Source organism: Moschus berezovskii, chromosome 6 (assembly GCF_049115385.1).
Source record: "Moschus berezovskii isolate FMDL1 chromosome 6, NW_MosBer_1.0, whole genome shotgun sequence".
Taxonomy (NCBI): domain Eukaryota; kingdom Metazoa; phylum Chordata; class Mammalia; order Artiodactyla; family Moschidae; genus Moschus; species Moschus berezovskii.
This window is the reverse complement of record NC_142465.1, coordinates 76381856-76397461: the sequence shown is the minus strand read 5'-3', so window position 1 is coordinate 76397461 and position 15606 is coordinate 76381856. Positions and strand designations below refer to the sequence as shown.

General features: G+C 49.1%; 1 protein-coding gene across 1 annotated transcript in view; it reads left to right on the top strand.

Annotated features, from left to right (window-relative positions):
- The first annotated feature begins 471 nt into the window (after positions 1-471).
- SYN3 (synapsin III) overlaps positions 472-15606 on the top strand; it is a 446058-nt gene continuing 430923 nt past the window's right edge. The window contains exon 1 of the mRNA XM_055394942.2: positions 472-937. Within this exon, the coding sequence (XP_055250917.1) occupies positions 627-937 (311 nt within the window). The 5' untranslated portion in view covers positions 472-626. The remainder of the gene's footprint in view (positions 938-15606) is intronic.

Below are 15606 nucleotides of genomic sequence, written 5' to 3'. Positions count from 1 at the left end.
TTTTGTTATTTCAACTTTTATGTGGTTGTAGTCATTCTGTACCTATAATCTTATATCACGATCTTTTAAATTAAAACATGAAATTTTTTCTGCGTGACTAAAATCCCTTTTTAAGTACCTCTTTTTAATAGCCACAAAAGGTTCCGCTGAATGTGCTGTAGTTTACATATTCATTATCCCGTGGTCGAACGTTGAAAGACTTTGCAGTATTCTGCTAGTGTAAATAATGCTGTGATAAATACATTTGTCCAAAAGACTTTTTCTGTAACTCGGATTGCTTTCTTGGGGTCGAATTCCAGAAAATGGAAATTGTAGGTTAAAAGGGTGTGCTCTAATTAGATATTGCCAAATTCCTTGCCAGAAAGATGTCCTACTTTGCACTGCCCCCAGGAGCAGGGCGAGAAGGGTCTTTATCGGTTTGCTCTTAAGGGGCTGAGGTCATTTGCACTAATGTGTTTCTTGGCCTGTTTCCACAGGTGAAAAAAAAGACAGCTGTAGCTGACTTGTGTGGGACTCCTTTGGCTCTTCTGGCCCAAGACCCTACCACTTCCTCTCCCTGGCAGCCTGTGTTCTGGGCCTCACCTAGACAGCCCGAGTAGGAACAAGCCATCTCATCCATCACAGCCATGAATTTCCTCCGGCGGCGCCTCTCTGACAGCAGCTTTGTGGCCAACCTGCCTAACGGCTACATGACGGACCTGCAGCGCCCAGACAGCTCCACCAGCTCCCCTGCATCCCCTGCCATGGAGAGGAGGCACCCTCAGCCCCTGGCAGCCTCCTTCTCCTCTCCAGGATCCAGCCTTTTTAGCTCCTTCTCCAGTGCCATGAAGCAGACCTCACAGGCCCCCTCGGGGCTGATGGAGCCTCCGGGTCCCTCCACACCTGTTGTTCAGAGGCCCAGGATCCTGCTGGTGATCGATGATGCCCACACAGACTGGTAAGCAGCAATCTGCAGGTGTCCCCACCTAGAGGCAGGAGAGGAGACAGGGCTTATCTCACTCTTGGGGAAGAGAGAGGGGAAGAGCTGTGAGAGACTCTGTTGTATCAGAGTCTGGCAGGAGGGAAGGACATTAATGCCAGGCACCACAGCAGCCACTTTGTGCCACACTTTGTCCAAAGGGCTTTATATTTAAGGTCTGCAGTCTCTCACCTGCAAATCCAAAACCCAAAAAGATCACTAGATAATATTTTATAGCCCATTTGCTAGCAAAGCCTGAAAGGAAGGAAAGTTAGACTGTAATAGTCTTCACTGTACCACTCACTGTGCTTGTTCATGTGATTTGCTGTAAACTTCTTAATACATTTGATATAGGGTACTGCCCAGGGCCCATAGGAAGTATTATGTAATATATGGTATATATCCTAGATTACTTTCCTAATAATAGAAAGCTTTAAAAAATCTGAAATAACTGTGGTAAGTTGCTTAACCTCTTTGAGCTTCAGCCATGCTCCCTCATTGAGTGAGGTTGCTATGAGGGTAAAAGAAACCGGCAAAAGTCCACAGTCCTTAATCTCAAGGGACCAGAGTGCCTGAGTTTGCATTCCTACTCTTCCATTGACTGGCAGTCTGGTTCCAGAACCTGTCTTAACAGGACAGCAAAGGTGGGCAGAAATGATATCCCTTCCAGTCTCTTCCCGGGTATGCCCCATCCTGATGGATGGTAAGCGTCCTGGCTGGGGGAAAGAGACTGGACACATGTGTCAAGGTCATTGTAGCAGTAGCTCCACAGGTAGTTACTGAGCACTGATTGAGTGCAAATAACAGCCTTCGCTCAGTCGTGCAAACCCATGGACTGCAGCCCGCCAGGCCTCCCTGTCCATCACCAATTCCCGGACTCTACCCAAACCCATGTCCATTGAGTCGGTGATGCCATCCAACCATCTTATCCTCTGTCATCCCCATCTCCTCCCGCCCTCAATCCCTCGCAGCATCAGGGTCTTTTCCAATGAGTTAGCTCTCATAACGGCCTTAGGTACTCAGATAAGTAATGAACAGGCCCTGCACACAGGAAGCTGCATGCAGGTCTCTATTTGAAATTTTTGGTAGAGAAGATACGTATTATCAGTCCAGTTGGAGACATAGAATTTGCAGTCCAGGAAGTAAAGCTAAATATGGAGACACGGAGGCACCCCATTTAGGGTAGTTCTGGCAGTGGACCCATGGATGGCCATGGAGTCTGGAGGGCAAGGTTTCCTGTGTGTGTCTCCAAAAGCTACCACAGAGTGGGCACAGAGTCAGCATCCAGTAAGCATGTATTACATGAACCAATTGATATATTCAGTTCACTGAGCATGCCAGTGCTCTCTTATTCTAACATGGATGTGTGTGCTCACATTCATTCCTTGAAAAGTGAACTCAGGTTGGGAATGATTGAGCCTGTACTTTGGAGTGGGAGGTAATTATAGTTTATAACATATTCAATGCAGTCAACATTAAAGCATGTTCAGTAGGTTCAGACTTTAGCCTTTATTTTCCTGCTATGGAATCACTTCGTCTTAACCAGAGTGGTTGGGTACCTGGCCTCTGTTCTGATCCATTCTGAGTTGTTTTCAGTGATGCTTGAGGGTCTTACATGAAGCGTTGTTCATCTCTGCCTGTGAGGTTATGCAGAGCATCATATTTAGGTTCTGAGCCAAGGGGTTAATTTCTGCAGAGGTGTTGATTTCATGCACCCTTGCCTGTGCAGTCATGCTGCCTATCTGCCTGGTAGTCAGAATACCTACATGGCCTTTGCAGTCCTCTGTTTCTCTTTAACCCAACTTGACCTTGATTTTGAGTGTTCTCTGTTGATTGCACCATCTCTGGTTCAGTCAGGGTTTGCCATAATATGGTCTTGGGAAGGGGTATTCGTCAAAAACGTTACTTTTTATATGGATCCTGAGCTAATAAATGGCAGCAAGTGAAGTGGTTAAGGATTCAGACTTCAGAGCTATCTGGATTCAAATCTCTACCCCATAATAGCTATATGACCTTTGAACGTTACTGCACCTAAATGGTAAAATAGTACCTACCTGTAGAGTTAATATAGGTAAGTATGGTTGAAATCTGAATTACTATAAAAGTGATTAGTATGTGTCTAGTAAACAGTAAGTGCTATTTAAGTGCATATTATTATTGCAGACTATTGTGACCTTTTGTGCAGTATTAATCATCTTGACTTGCACCCCCTGTAGGCATACTCATTTAATTTCCTTATGCCAAATATTAGGCAGAATAGATTAGGATTTATCCCCTACTGTGCTATGGTTTTCTAGTGGTCAATCTTCCCTACTAGCTCTCAGGTGATAAAGTTGAGTCTTACTAATTAATCTCTGTCTGCCCCCCAACCCAGTGCCCATATGGTGTCTAGTTTAGTCTAGGCGCACAACTAATGAGACTGAAATGTCTTAAATTACCTTAGCCAAGTAACATTTGAATTTTGACTTTGGTCTTCAATCTCTCTAATCCACAGGAGTGACCAGTGTGTGAATTTTAGTCTGTGCACCCTGGTGGGGACACAGTTTTTGGCTAGAGGAATTTCTCCCCGTCTGTTTCAATCATGCTTCATGTGCCCACAGGTTAATTAGGGATTGAGAACAGCCGTTCCCTTTTCTTGCCTCTCAGAGGGTTAAGAGTGGAAAGGTGAGAAACTGAGACTCATTATAATGTCACCTAAAAGTTAGCTGTGCATTCGTTGGATGTTTGTGACAGAGACTTTCAACCCACACATCGCAGCTTCTCATACAGAACTCATCCTAGATTCTTTAGAACTTGAGAACCTTTGCGGGCTGCCTTAGAACCCCGATTTCTTCCCTGCCAAGTTCCGGAAGGATACCTGTCGTTCTCCCATACCAGGAGCGGCCAGCAGGTGGCGGGCTAGCCCCACCGTCCCTGGGTAGTTTTGGCAGAGTCTGGCTTCCTCTGGGGTCAGCCCCCTGCCCAGAGCCTCCTTCATTGTGCAGACTGTCTCCTGAGAGGAAGAAGCTGTTGAAGAGGGAGAAGCCTGCTCACACAGCCCCTTTCTTTCTCCTTTGAGATGGTAATGAGAGGGGGAGATGATCCACGTCTGGACTGAGCGTGAACCCACCAGGAACAATGTGGCTCCCTTTTCTCCCTTGTCAGCCTTAGTTCCTTCTCTCTGTCGCCCCTTTCCTGGTCCAGGACTCTGCTGCAGAATCAGGTTTCCTAGAGGGTGAGAGAGTTACGGGAACCTCCCCCTCTTGCTTCCTGACAGAGGCCAGCTTGCAGACTCTCGGAACCAGCCTGGGCCTCCCAAGGATGAATGATACCTGGCCAGTGGCCAGGGGGAAACGAGAGAGAGAGGACTGCCCATCTTCTGAGGAGACACAGAGGATCCCAAAGCCGCCTTTACTGGAAAGAGGGATTAATGGCAGAGCATTTTGAGATCCCACGACCTTTTGGGGTTGCCCCAGAGGTCAGCCTGGCTACATCAGGGAGGTTGGGGAGCTTTGGACCAGACTCACTCCCCAATGAGATCTGGGTCAGGAGTCCCTCTGAACTAAAGCTGGTACTGTCCTCTGGGACGATGGGCGGTCAGTCAGGTTTGAGAACCACAAGGGAACGGAGAGATACAACAAACGGATTTCAAGCTCATTTTTCTTCAGCCCTCTCCACTCATTCTCTTGCCTGTTTTCCAGCGCTTTCACTGGTGTCAGTCCTCTAGTCTTGACCTTGCCTCCTGTATACCTGTCATGTTACCATCAAAGTGCCCTCTTTCCAAAATCAAATCTTGTGAGTTTACTCTCATGCCTCACCATGTACCACCTTTTATAACCATTAGGCGGCACATCATTGCCCTCAAGTCCAACGTCAGAGTTGTAAGAGTGTCTGCCCTCCCTCTGGTTCTGCCTCCAGCTCAACTTCCTGCTTTGCTGCTTATTCCACAGGAATAGCAAAGGTTTGTAGTATTCAAACACACCTCTGCCTTAGCCCATACTGTTCCCTACTACCTGGAATGCCTTTCCCTATGTTGTTGTTCACTAGGCCAATCTCCATTCATCCTCAAAAGCCTGCTCAAGTTTCACTTAGTCTCTGAAGTCTTCCCTGACACACCTACCCTGCCAACAGTGCTAATAACTTCCTCCTTTGATAACTTAAAATACACTTCATCATGCCACCACAGCACACATCACGCTGTGTTGTAATTGGCTTCAGGCAACTGTCTCTTCTGCAGGAACAAGGCCTGTGTCTTTCTCTTTTTGTATCCCTGGAGCAAACCATATAATCTACTTTCAGTTAGCATATGTCATTGTCGCAAACCATTCCAACCAGAACAGCCTGTATTGGGCATCATGGGGCCTGAAATTCACCTTACTTCAAGAGTCAGCAATATAGTGCATACAGTTGAGGGCTTTCCAGTTTAACTCGCCTGTGTATAAAGTCTTTGCTGTTTATTTTTCAGTATGTATGCCCCCTTGACCCGAACATCCTCCTCCCCAAGCCCATCCAGACTCCAGAGACCTTGAAGGTAAAACTGAGATTAAGGAAGTACAGCCAACCTTGTTATGAAGAATCTTTCTGGGGGTCATTATCAATGTTCTTATTTTAAAGAAATCAAAGCAAGGGTTCCAGTACTTTCTGTAGCAATAATTTTAAAAATTCATCTACTTATTTGTTTTAACAGTCTCATACAGCTGCCTTACACTGTAAGGCAGTAATCTACAGTGAAAATTATTGCCACAGAATGTACTGGAACCCTAGGTTTGATTTTTTTCAAAATGAGAACATTGATCATGACCCCCAGAAAGATTCTTCATAACAAGGTTGGGTGTACTTCCTTGATCTCAGTTTTACCTTCAAGGTCTCTGGAGACTGGATGGGCTTGGGGAGGGGGATGTGGGGGTGAAGGGGGCATAAAGCAGCTGAGGCTTGGCCCCAACCCCTCCCTCCAGGGGTCTCTGAAACCCTCCCTCCTCTTGCCTCCCATGGTCCTTGTTCCCAGAATGTCTGCTCTTCTCTTTCAGCAGTGATCTACTGTTGTTTAGTCGTTCAGCGGTGTCTGACTCTTTGTGACTCCATGGACTGCAGTACACCAGGCTTCCCTGTCCACTGAGTCGGTGGTGCCATCCAAGCATCTCATCCTCTGCCACCCCTTTCTTCTTTTGCCTTCAATCTTTTCTCGCATCAGGATCTTTTCCAGTGAGTCAGTTCTTTGCGTCAGGTGGCCAAGTATTGGAGCTTCAGCTTCAGCATCAGTCCTTCCAGTGAATGTCCAGGGCTGATCCCCTCCCTCTTACTGTTACCCTCCCTCTTATTCTCCACCCTTCCCTGGGATTTCCTTTTTCTTTTACTCATTGAGGAGGAAATGAAAAGGGGATTCTTAGTTTTAAACACCCCTTAGCTACTATCCTTTCAGCCTGGAGTTTGTGAGGCTGCCCCATCCTACTGTATGATGGTTAATGATACTCATTAAAGCACCTTGTGCATGTCTAGATTCACCGAGAGTTGCTACGTTGTGTGATAATTTGTGTCCCCACCGCCACCACCCACCCGTGCCTACTTGCTGTCTTTGTGTCCAAGAGCCTAGAACCGGGCAGGTAGATAATGGGTGCTGGGAAACATCTGTCGATTGAACGAGTGATTTGGAGGTGACATTACAGGTAATGGCAAGGGTGAAGGTGTGACGGTGATACTGAGTGTGACCTTGGTGGCATTCTTTCATCCCCTTTTCCCCCCTCACACCTATCAGTCTAACCAGAAGTCACACTGGCCACCATGAGAGCATTTCAGTTCAGTTCAGTTGCTCAGTCATGTCCGACTCTCCGCGACCCCATGAATCACAGCACGCCAGGCCTCCGTGTCACCACGGAAATGGGCAAATGCTGCAAACCAGGATTTTTAGGTCTCCCTAGAGAGCCAGCCAGTATACCACTGCCAGTCACACTTTCTGATTTTCCTAGGAAGGATTTTACAGACAAGAAAGCAAGGCACAGACATACCATGCACTGCTTGAGAAACCAAAACAGGAGAGTGGTAGGCTGGGACTTTAACAGGACTGACTTTTTTGAAGGCATATCTGATGGTGACCCACCTCCTGCTGGCTGTTTCCCAGGGCTTCAGTGTTTGGCATGATGTAGGTGCTAAGAAGTCTTGGCTGAAAATGAGTGAACACACAAATGAAGAAACCATGAGCTCTTTGGGAATGCAGTCGGGTCCTCATCATTGTCATATGGCAAGCACCTGTGCACTTTGCATGCCCAGACATTGTGCTAAATGGTTTTCATAGATTCTCTGATTTAATCCTCTCAACAACTGTATGGAGTACCATTACTGCTCTCCTTGTGTGAAGAAGGGAACTGAGGCTCCGAGCCAAGGATGAGAGCAGGCACAGTGGCGTGTGCAGTCAGCTCAGGCCATCCAGCTGACAAGTCTGGCATCCCTGTTCTCCTGTCATCCTTCCTTCTCCCACCTGAGCACAGGCCTCGTGTGCTGTGCCCGAGGGCTCTGGAGCCTCGTGTGAGCTCACACACCCACACACACTCGTGTCCAAGGGCAGGACTCCCTGTTACAGCATGGTGGCCAAGCACAGTGACCTCCTCCTCAGAGGAAAGTGCCCACCTTGAGCACCCTCTCCACTAGTGCCTTTGGGCAGCCAGAGTGCTGAGGTGCCAGGGGAAGTGGGGTTTCCTGTAGCCATCCAGACACTCGTGAGCTCAGGGTGTCTTGGTAGGCCCTTGAAGCCTCACTGTGGCCTGATTGGCCCCAGGGCAACCAGGTCTCTCTGCTTCCCACTGTGCCACCTTGTCGAGGGAGGGTTACAGTGGGTGGGAAGAGGGTATTAGATTGAGAGCTGGCATCACCAGCAGAGGCTTTTGGGTAGAGTTGCTTGTTACTTTAGCCAGTAAAAATAAAGGATGTCCAATTAATAACTAGCCAAACAATGAGTCAGTATAAGCATATCCCATGCAATATATAGATTTGTACCACAAAATTATTTGTTGTTTATCTGGAATTCATATTTAAGTAGAGGTCTGCTAGTTTATCTTTCCACTCTACTTACGGAGGGTGGCAACAAGAGGCAGTGCCCAGCCCTGCTAACATGGGCCCAGTGAGAAGCTGGCCTTTGTGCGTCCTTGCCTTCTGGTTGGGGAGCCAAACAAGCCCTCCCGCCCCTTCCATTGACCTCATTCTCAGGAAGCTGCTTTCCCTGCCTGTGATGAGGACCGAACAGTCTCAGTCACCAGCAGGGCATGAACAAAATCAAGTGGACAGTCTCGAGGCGGACTGCCTGGACCCCCGTCCTCTCTCTCACTCCTGTGACCTTGGGGGAGTCTGACCTTCGGGCCTCACATTCCTCCGTTGTAAGGCAGGGTCGTGGCACCTCTCACGAAGGGTCAGTAAAGAGGTGGAGACGATGGCATCAGAGGGGCTGGTGCTGGGCTAGCTGTCCTAACAGGCACGGAAATGGTGAGGTGTTAACAGCTGATGGCAGGGCTTCCCTGGTCCAGTGGCTAAGACTTCGTACTCCCAGTGCAACGGGCCCAGGTTCAATCCCTGGTCAGGGAACTAGACCCCACACGCCACAGCTGAAGATCCCATATGCCTCAACGAGAGCCCTGCATGCCACAGTGAAGGCAAGACCCTGTGTGCTGCAGCTAAGACCCTGCACAGCCAAATAAATAAATATTAAAATAAAACACCCAGCTAATTATGATACTGACTACTAGTGAATATAGTGGCACTGGCAGTCGTGGAGAGGACTCCACTTGGCACGTTCCTCAGTTCAGCTGGACGTGCTTGAGGGCTGCGTTCTGGAAGCCCTGGAGGAGGGGTGCCTGGGTGCTGGTGGGCTGGCAGTCTCTACTCAAGACGGGAAGACAGGGACCGCGCTGGTTCCCCTCCTCCTAGAGTTGGTTAGGGGGCTCAAGGCAGGATACACACTTGTCTGTTGGAGACACTAGGCTCTGGGAAACAAAATCCTTATGTCTCCCCTCACCCACCTCTTCCCCCACCCCTGAGACTCCTTGAAATAAGGGCAAGCCCTGCCTGTGCCCTGTGGGGAAACCCAGAGGTGGGGGCAGGGAGCTAGGAAAGGCCTGGCGAGAGGGGTCTTGCCATCCTCTTACTCCCTCCATGCACGGATTCACACAAGCCACCCCCTGCAGCCTGGGGTGATGCTGGACTTCTGGGCTCGTCCTCCCACTACCCCTCCCTCCTCCCTGGTGCCCGGGGCGGGAGGGGCCTTGGGCATTCCCCAGCCGCCTGGCCTGTCGCCTGGACACCAGCGCCGCTTTCCCAGGCCCGGCCCCTTTTATCAGGGGGACAATGTCCGCACACAGTGAGGGCCTTGTGTGGCACCCAGGCCCCTAGCCCTTTGACTTGAGGAATTTTTCAAGTGCTGACCTCTCTCCGTGAGGTCTCCCCGCCATCCAATCCAAAGGCTCTGTGCCCCGGCTGCTTCCTCCCCTGCTCTTGCATGGTGAGAGGGAGGGAGGGGAAAACAGTGAAGAGTTGTCTCCTGCCCTGGTAGAGTCTTCACCCTGTGAGAGTGTGGCTAGGAAATCTGAGGGAAGTGTCTTAGAGCAGAAGGTAGCGTGGGGAGGAGTCTGATGGATGCTGTGTCTTCCCCAGCTCTCCCTTCCCTGCTGATGCGTGAGATCTCAGGGGAGCCACTGTCCTCTCCAGGCTTCAATGCCTTCATAGATCAAACAGTGACAGTAACCTGAGATCACGGTCTCCAAAGCACTGTTTCTGTCAGAATGACATTCAGATTATCAGGTACCACTCTTCACCTCCTGTATAGATAGAGTTCTTTGTTTTGCAAGAAAAAGAAATGACTTTGGCTGACTTAGGCAAAATGGAGGGTTTATGGAAAATATGCCGGAGGCTCACTGAATGAAAAGAAAACAAGAAGACCCGAGTTTGAGAGAGGTCAGGACCCAGGGCTCTGTCTGGACCTAAGAGGCAGGAGCTTATGAACACTCTCTGGAGAAGTCAGCTCCTAGTGTCTTCCAAGCTTTGTGCCTCTCTGCTTAAAAATAAAATTCCTGGGCAAGAACAAACCTGGCTGGTTCCATAACATGTCCCGGGCACACTTGGGTACAGCCCCATCAAGACTGTAAAGAGAGAGGTTTGGTTCATGAATACAAGTGCAGATGGAGGTGCTGATAATAGAAGTCAGAATGGGTCTGGGACAGGCCACACGGAGAGGTTCTTCCAGAACTACTGAGTCAGAATATCCAGAGGAGAGCTCAGGAGAAATTTTTTAAATGATGAAGAGCCGAGTTAAGAAACCGTCGTGGCTAGAGGACTGGTTTCATGTGGCTCCCACCTGGTAGAACTGAGGCCGATAAAGCAGACAAAGAGGGAGGTGTGTCAGCTCAGTGTATATAACGGGAACATCATCCGAAGACCACGTGGGCTGCCCAGTGAGGGAGTGAGCGCCCATCACTTGCAGGTTCCAGTACAACTAGGCTGGCAACTTGGGAGGAATAATGCAGAAGAGGCTCAGACGCTGAAGGGGCCAGCCTGCAAGCCCTTAAAAGCGTCTCAGACCTGAAACTTTTCATTTCCCTCTGCTTTTATGTCTCAGTCATTTTTCCTGCCATTGCCCTGCCTTTTTCTGGATAATTCCACTGTCCAACTTCTGAGTTTTCCCTCCTTCTTCAAAATGTGATTTTCTTGCCTACGTCCTCCTCTTTCAGAGAAGTCCCTCAGATGCCATGGGCTCTCCTAGAGATAGCTGTTCCTGTTCCTCCAGACTTCACCGGCCTGGCTACCGCCTTGCCCTGGGGAGGAAGGTCACTGGGCAGACATCAGTCTCATTGCAGAATGTCTTTCCTCCTGGGGCCTGTGGAAGCCTGCGTGGGATGTGTTCCCTCAGCAGGAGGGAGGCTGTCTGTGATGGCAAGAGAGGGGACGGTGCTTTGTATCCATTTTTCTGACCTCCAAACCTGAGTTTGGAGAAAGGGCAGTGGTGTGGGCTTCCTGAAGATTTTCACTGAGCTAATTGCCATCTTCATAACGGAATTAGTTAAATTAGGGGTTGCTTGTGCAGCTGCTCACAGGAGGCAAGGTGGTCGGTGAGTGAAGGGGCAGGTGCTAGGAAAAGGCAAAGGCACAGAGAAATATTTCCCTGCTGTAAGGAAGACAACCGCCCAAGCTCTATGACAAATGCATCTGCCACTTGACACTGGCTGCAGAGAGACAACAGGGAGCCATGGGGACTGTTGAGCGTGAGAACTGATGCCCCAGCTGCAGGCAGCAGCTGCTGTCCTCTCAGCCAGCTTTTGCCATATGGAAATACAGGTCTCGTGATGCTCAGTTATTGATTTTCAGGGGAAGCCAAAAGTCCGAATTCTTGATAAATGAATTATCTGTTTTAAAATCAAAAGTATATAATGTAAGTCCAACAAAATAAGACTGTGGACTCCATGAGGTTTGCCAGTTAGTTAGTAATTTCTGATGAAGAGAGGAGTCAGAGTCATTTGGGCCTGTCTCCTGGCTAGACCAGGAGCACCAGGATGGCAGGGGGCTGTTTTGTTCAGTATGATTCCTAGGGACTAGCACAGTGCTAAGCACATAGTAGAGCCTGGATAGAGAGATGGAATACTTCCCTGGTGGCTCAGACAATGAAGCGTCTGCCTGCAATGCAGAAGACCCAGGTTCAATCCCTCGGTCGGGAAGATCCCCTGGAGAAGGAAATGGCAACCCACTCCAATACTCTTGCCTGGAAAATCCCATGGACAGAGGAGTCTGGTACATTACAGTCCATGGGGTCGCAAAGAGTCAGACAGGACTAGGCGACTTCGCTTAGAGAGATGGAGGGATGGGTGGGTAAGCAGATGGGTGGGTAAGTGGTTGAATACATGGAAGGAGGGAGGTGGAGGGAAAGTAACTTCTCTTAGGCGTCTCCTTCTGTGCCTTGCCCTTCTCACCCTGACAGGCCTCACACAAACATCACTTAATATTCTCATGGGTCCCTTCTTCTCATCCTCCTCATACCATCTAAACCCCTTTTACGGTTAATCAGGTATAAGTCACTTACACCTTGGTGTGAATTACCTTTCAGTGTATCATCTTTTTCATGGGCATTTTGCCAGGTTGAGCTCTTCATGTTGTTGTTTAGTCACTAAGTTGTTTCTGACTCTTTGTGACCCTGTGGACTGCAAAACACCAGGCTCCTCTGTCCTTCCCTGTTTCCCATGAGTTTGCTCAAATTCATGTCCATTGATTCAGTGATGCTATCTAACCATCTCATCCTCTGCCAACCCCTTCTCCTTTTGCCTTCAATCTTTCCCGGCATCAGGGTCTTTTCCAATGAGTCAGCTCTCCCCATCAGGAGGCCAAAATATTGGAGCTTCAGCTCTAGCATCAGTCCTTCTAATGAATATTCAGAGTTGATTTCCTTTAGAATTGACTGCTTTGATTTCCTTCCAGTCCAAGGGACTCTCAAGAGTCTTCTTGAGCACCACAATTCGAAAGCATCTTAATAGATAAGCATCTGTTAATGAGTTCTTGATAGATGCTCTTTAAATGTTTGCTGAGGGAACAGCTTAGCCTTCTAAATGTGAACTGTTCTTGTGAAATGAAGGCTGTGGACTTTCAGAATTCTGTGGGAGTGAGGATGACACAGTGTTGTGTCTCTGGAGAGAAGAGGGCTAGGGATTGGGAGATAACATTCTAGCATAATCTCTGCCGTCAGAGTGAGTGGGTGGCTGACAATTTTATTTGCCTTAAAGGCTGGTGCTGGGGAGAAAGAGGAGCTCCCGGAGGGTAGCCAAGGCAGGTTTCCATCATGCTTGACATGAAGCTGGAGATCCTTTTAGAATAATGAAGATACTGCCACCTTCCCCTGAATGATTTGTCACTTCCCCAGGTACATGCCCACCTGTTGAACGACAGGAGGGAAAGAGATGAACATAAACATCTGCCATGTGTCAGGGATAGCATTCATGAGGCCTTATGGCAGACATAGCAAATGAGACTGGTGCTTGAAAAGGTTGATGTTTTTCTGAAGCAGCACTAGGAAGTAAATAGCAGAGCTGGAGAGGACCAGCTAGTTCTAATGCTAGCAGTGCCCACCTACCTCTTTACCTGGAGGGTGAAATCCACACCAGCAGCTCACCAGAGAGCAACCACTTGCTGGCACATTTTTGGCAGGTTCCCAGAGGCCTTCAAATCTGCATCGTCATTTTATCCTCATGACCCTGTGGGTAGATCTTCCCATCCTCACCCTTCAGATAAGGGAGCAGAGGCTTATTCAAAATCATGTAGCAGGTGCCAGAGCTGCCATTTCAAATCTAGGTCTTCTGCTCCGTGCCTGTCGCTCATTTTTCCTGCACATTGAGGGCCAAGCCCCAGGAGGATTCATTGGCCCCCCGAGCGCCACAGTACCTGCCTAACTCTGTCCTTGAATGCCTTTCACACATATACACACTCATCAGACCTTCTCAGAGTCATCTTTGCAGCCCTTGATACTGGCAAAGGATAGGTACCAAACATTGGACGGATGGATAAATGGGTAGGTGGACAGATGAATGGATGAATGGGGATAGATGGATAGATTGATGAACTGGGTCACTTTACCAGGGAAGCAGTCTTAGGCTCTTAAACTGGGCTGGGTCTCTTTCAGTGGGCTGACCTGGTCTTAGAGCTAATGTCCTGTGTGGTCATTGTACTTTATGAGTCATTCCCTCCCATTAGATAGTAAACCCCCTGAGGCCAAGCACTGAGTTATCTTCACTGCTGTTTCTTTAGAGCCTGCAGGCTCTGGCACACAGTAGATGGTTAGTACAGCTGTGTTGAGTATCTTCCAAAGAAGCCTTCCCTGACTTTCCTGGATCAGATCTCCCTGCTCTCCACATCCTACCCTGTACCTCCTTGTTCATCATATTCATCACTTCCTCTTCAGCTGGTTAGTTTCCTGACTTTTCCAAGAGAATGTTAGCTCCACAAGCTCAGGGGCTCCATCAGCCTTTCACCCCATGCCTGTAAGGTGCCCAGTCCTTACGAGGCTCAGTGAATAGTGAATAAATGATGTGAATTGTGAGCAGACCTCCACAGAGATCTCCTTCCCTATTTGTTGTCAGAAGGCATCGAGGGAACATTCATCACATCCTTGAGGCCCCAGCGGGTCTCCTTTCCTTACCTTCACAGATCCTTGTACAGATACAGGAAGTGAAGTGAAGTGAAGTCGCTCAGTCGTGTCCGACTCTTTGCGACCCCATGGACTGTAGCCTACCAGGCTTCTCTGTCCATGGGATTCTCCAGGCAAGAATACTGGAGTGGGTTACCATTTCCTTCTCCAGGGGATCTTCCCGACCCAGGGATCGAAGCCGGGTCTCCCGCATTGGAGGCAGACGCTTTAACCTCTGAGCCACCAGGGGCCCTTGTCAATCTCAGAGAGCCCCGCCCCTTTCCAGTTCCCTGGAGCCCTTCCACTTGCAAAGAGGTACAGTGAGGTTGCCCCATCACTGGAGGGTCTCCTCTGACAGTGCGAGGGGAGCAGGAGGGTTAGCTGTTCCTGGGAGTAAATAATGGAACTAGAATTGGCCACCTGATGCAAAGAGCCAACTCATTGGAAAAGACCCTGATGCTGGGAAAGATTGAAGGCAGGAGGAGAGGAGGGCGACAGAGGATGAGATGGTTGGATGGCATCACCAACTCAATGGACATGAGTTTGAGCAAGCTCCAGGAGATAGTGAAGAACAGGGAAACGTGGCGTGCTGTTGTCCATGGGGTCACAAAGAATCAGACATGACTGAGCAACTGAGCAACAACAACGGAATTGGATCTCTGAGTTAGAACTCCGCGTTGAAAGGCCCTGCTTTTACCACACCTCCATCCATCCAACCTATCATGTTAGCCTCTTTATCTTGCTAACTGGAAAACCCTGAGTGTGTCCACCTTCAGGGTTCTCCTATGTGATCCATCATCCATCTCCTCCAGTTTCTGTCCAGGCCACAAATCAGCAACTGACATATTTCATCAGAAATGTGAAAATCAGTTTCTAGGGCCAGATCCCTGCCTTCGTTCTCCCCCCACTACTCCCCCATAGGCTCCACTGTGCCTGAGAACTTTCCTGACCCCTCCTCCCTGGGAAGGGCACCGCCAGGGCCGAGCCACACTGACTTTACATCCCAGACGGTTTTATTAGAAGGGTGCTGCTTGTGCACAGGTGGATCCTGTTTGTGCTAATTCTCCTCTTCCTTCTGCTCCTGCTGCAGCCATGAAAGAACTCAGTATCGCTCCTCATAAATCTCTCTCACACACACCACATCCCGCCTCCCCAAACTAGGGATTTCCCACCCCAGGCGGCACTGGTTTTATAATATTCTCCTTCCTGGTGCCTCTGATGTGGCAGTAAAATATGAGACCACCCACAGAGGTGGAAGCTTTGTAGAATCAAGAGCTTCCCCCACCTCCTTCCCAAGGCCAAGGCCTTGACTGATTGGCCTGTGGACTCAGAAAACTCATTATGAGAATAAACATATTAGGGCCTTAGGAAGAGGTCTGCGTTAAGGGAGAAAGAGCCCTCAGGCACAGTGGGGTCATCCAGTCTACCTGAGGTCAGACAGCCAGGCAATTACACAGGCAACAACCCCAGCCCCCAAGGCATCTAGAATTCCAGACCAGCCCTACCCTTTCCTCTGCCAGACGGAACT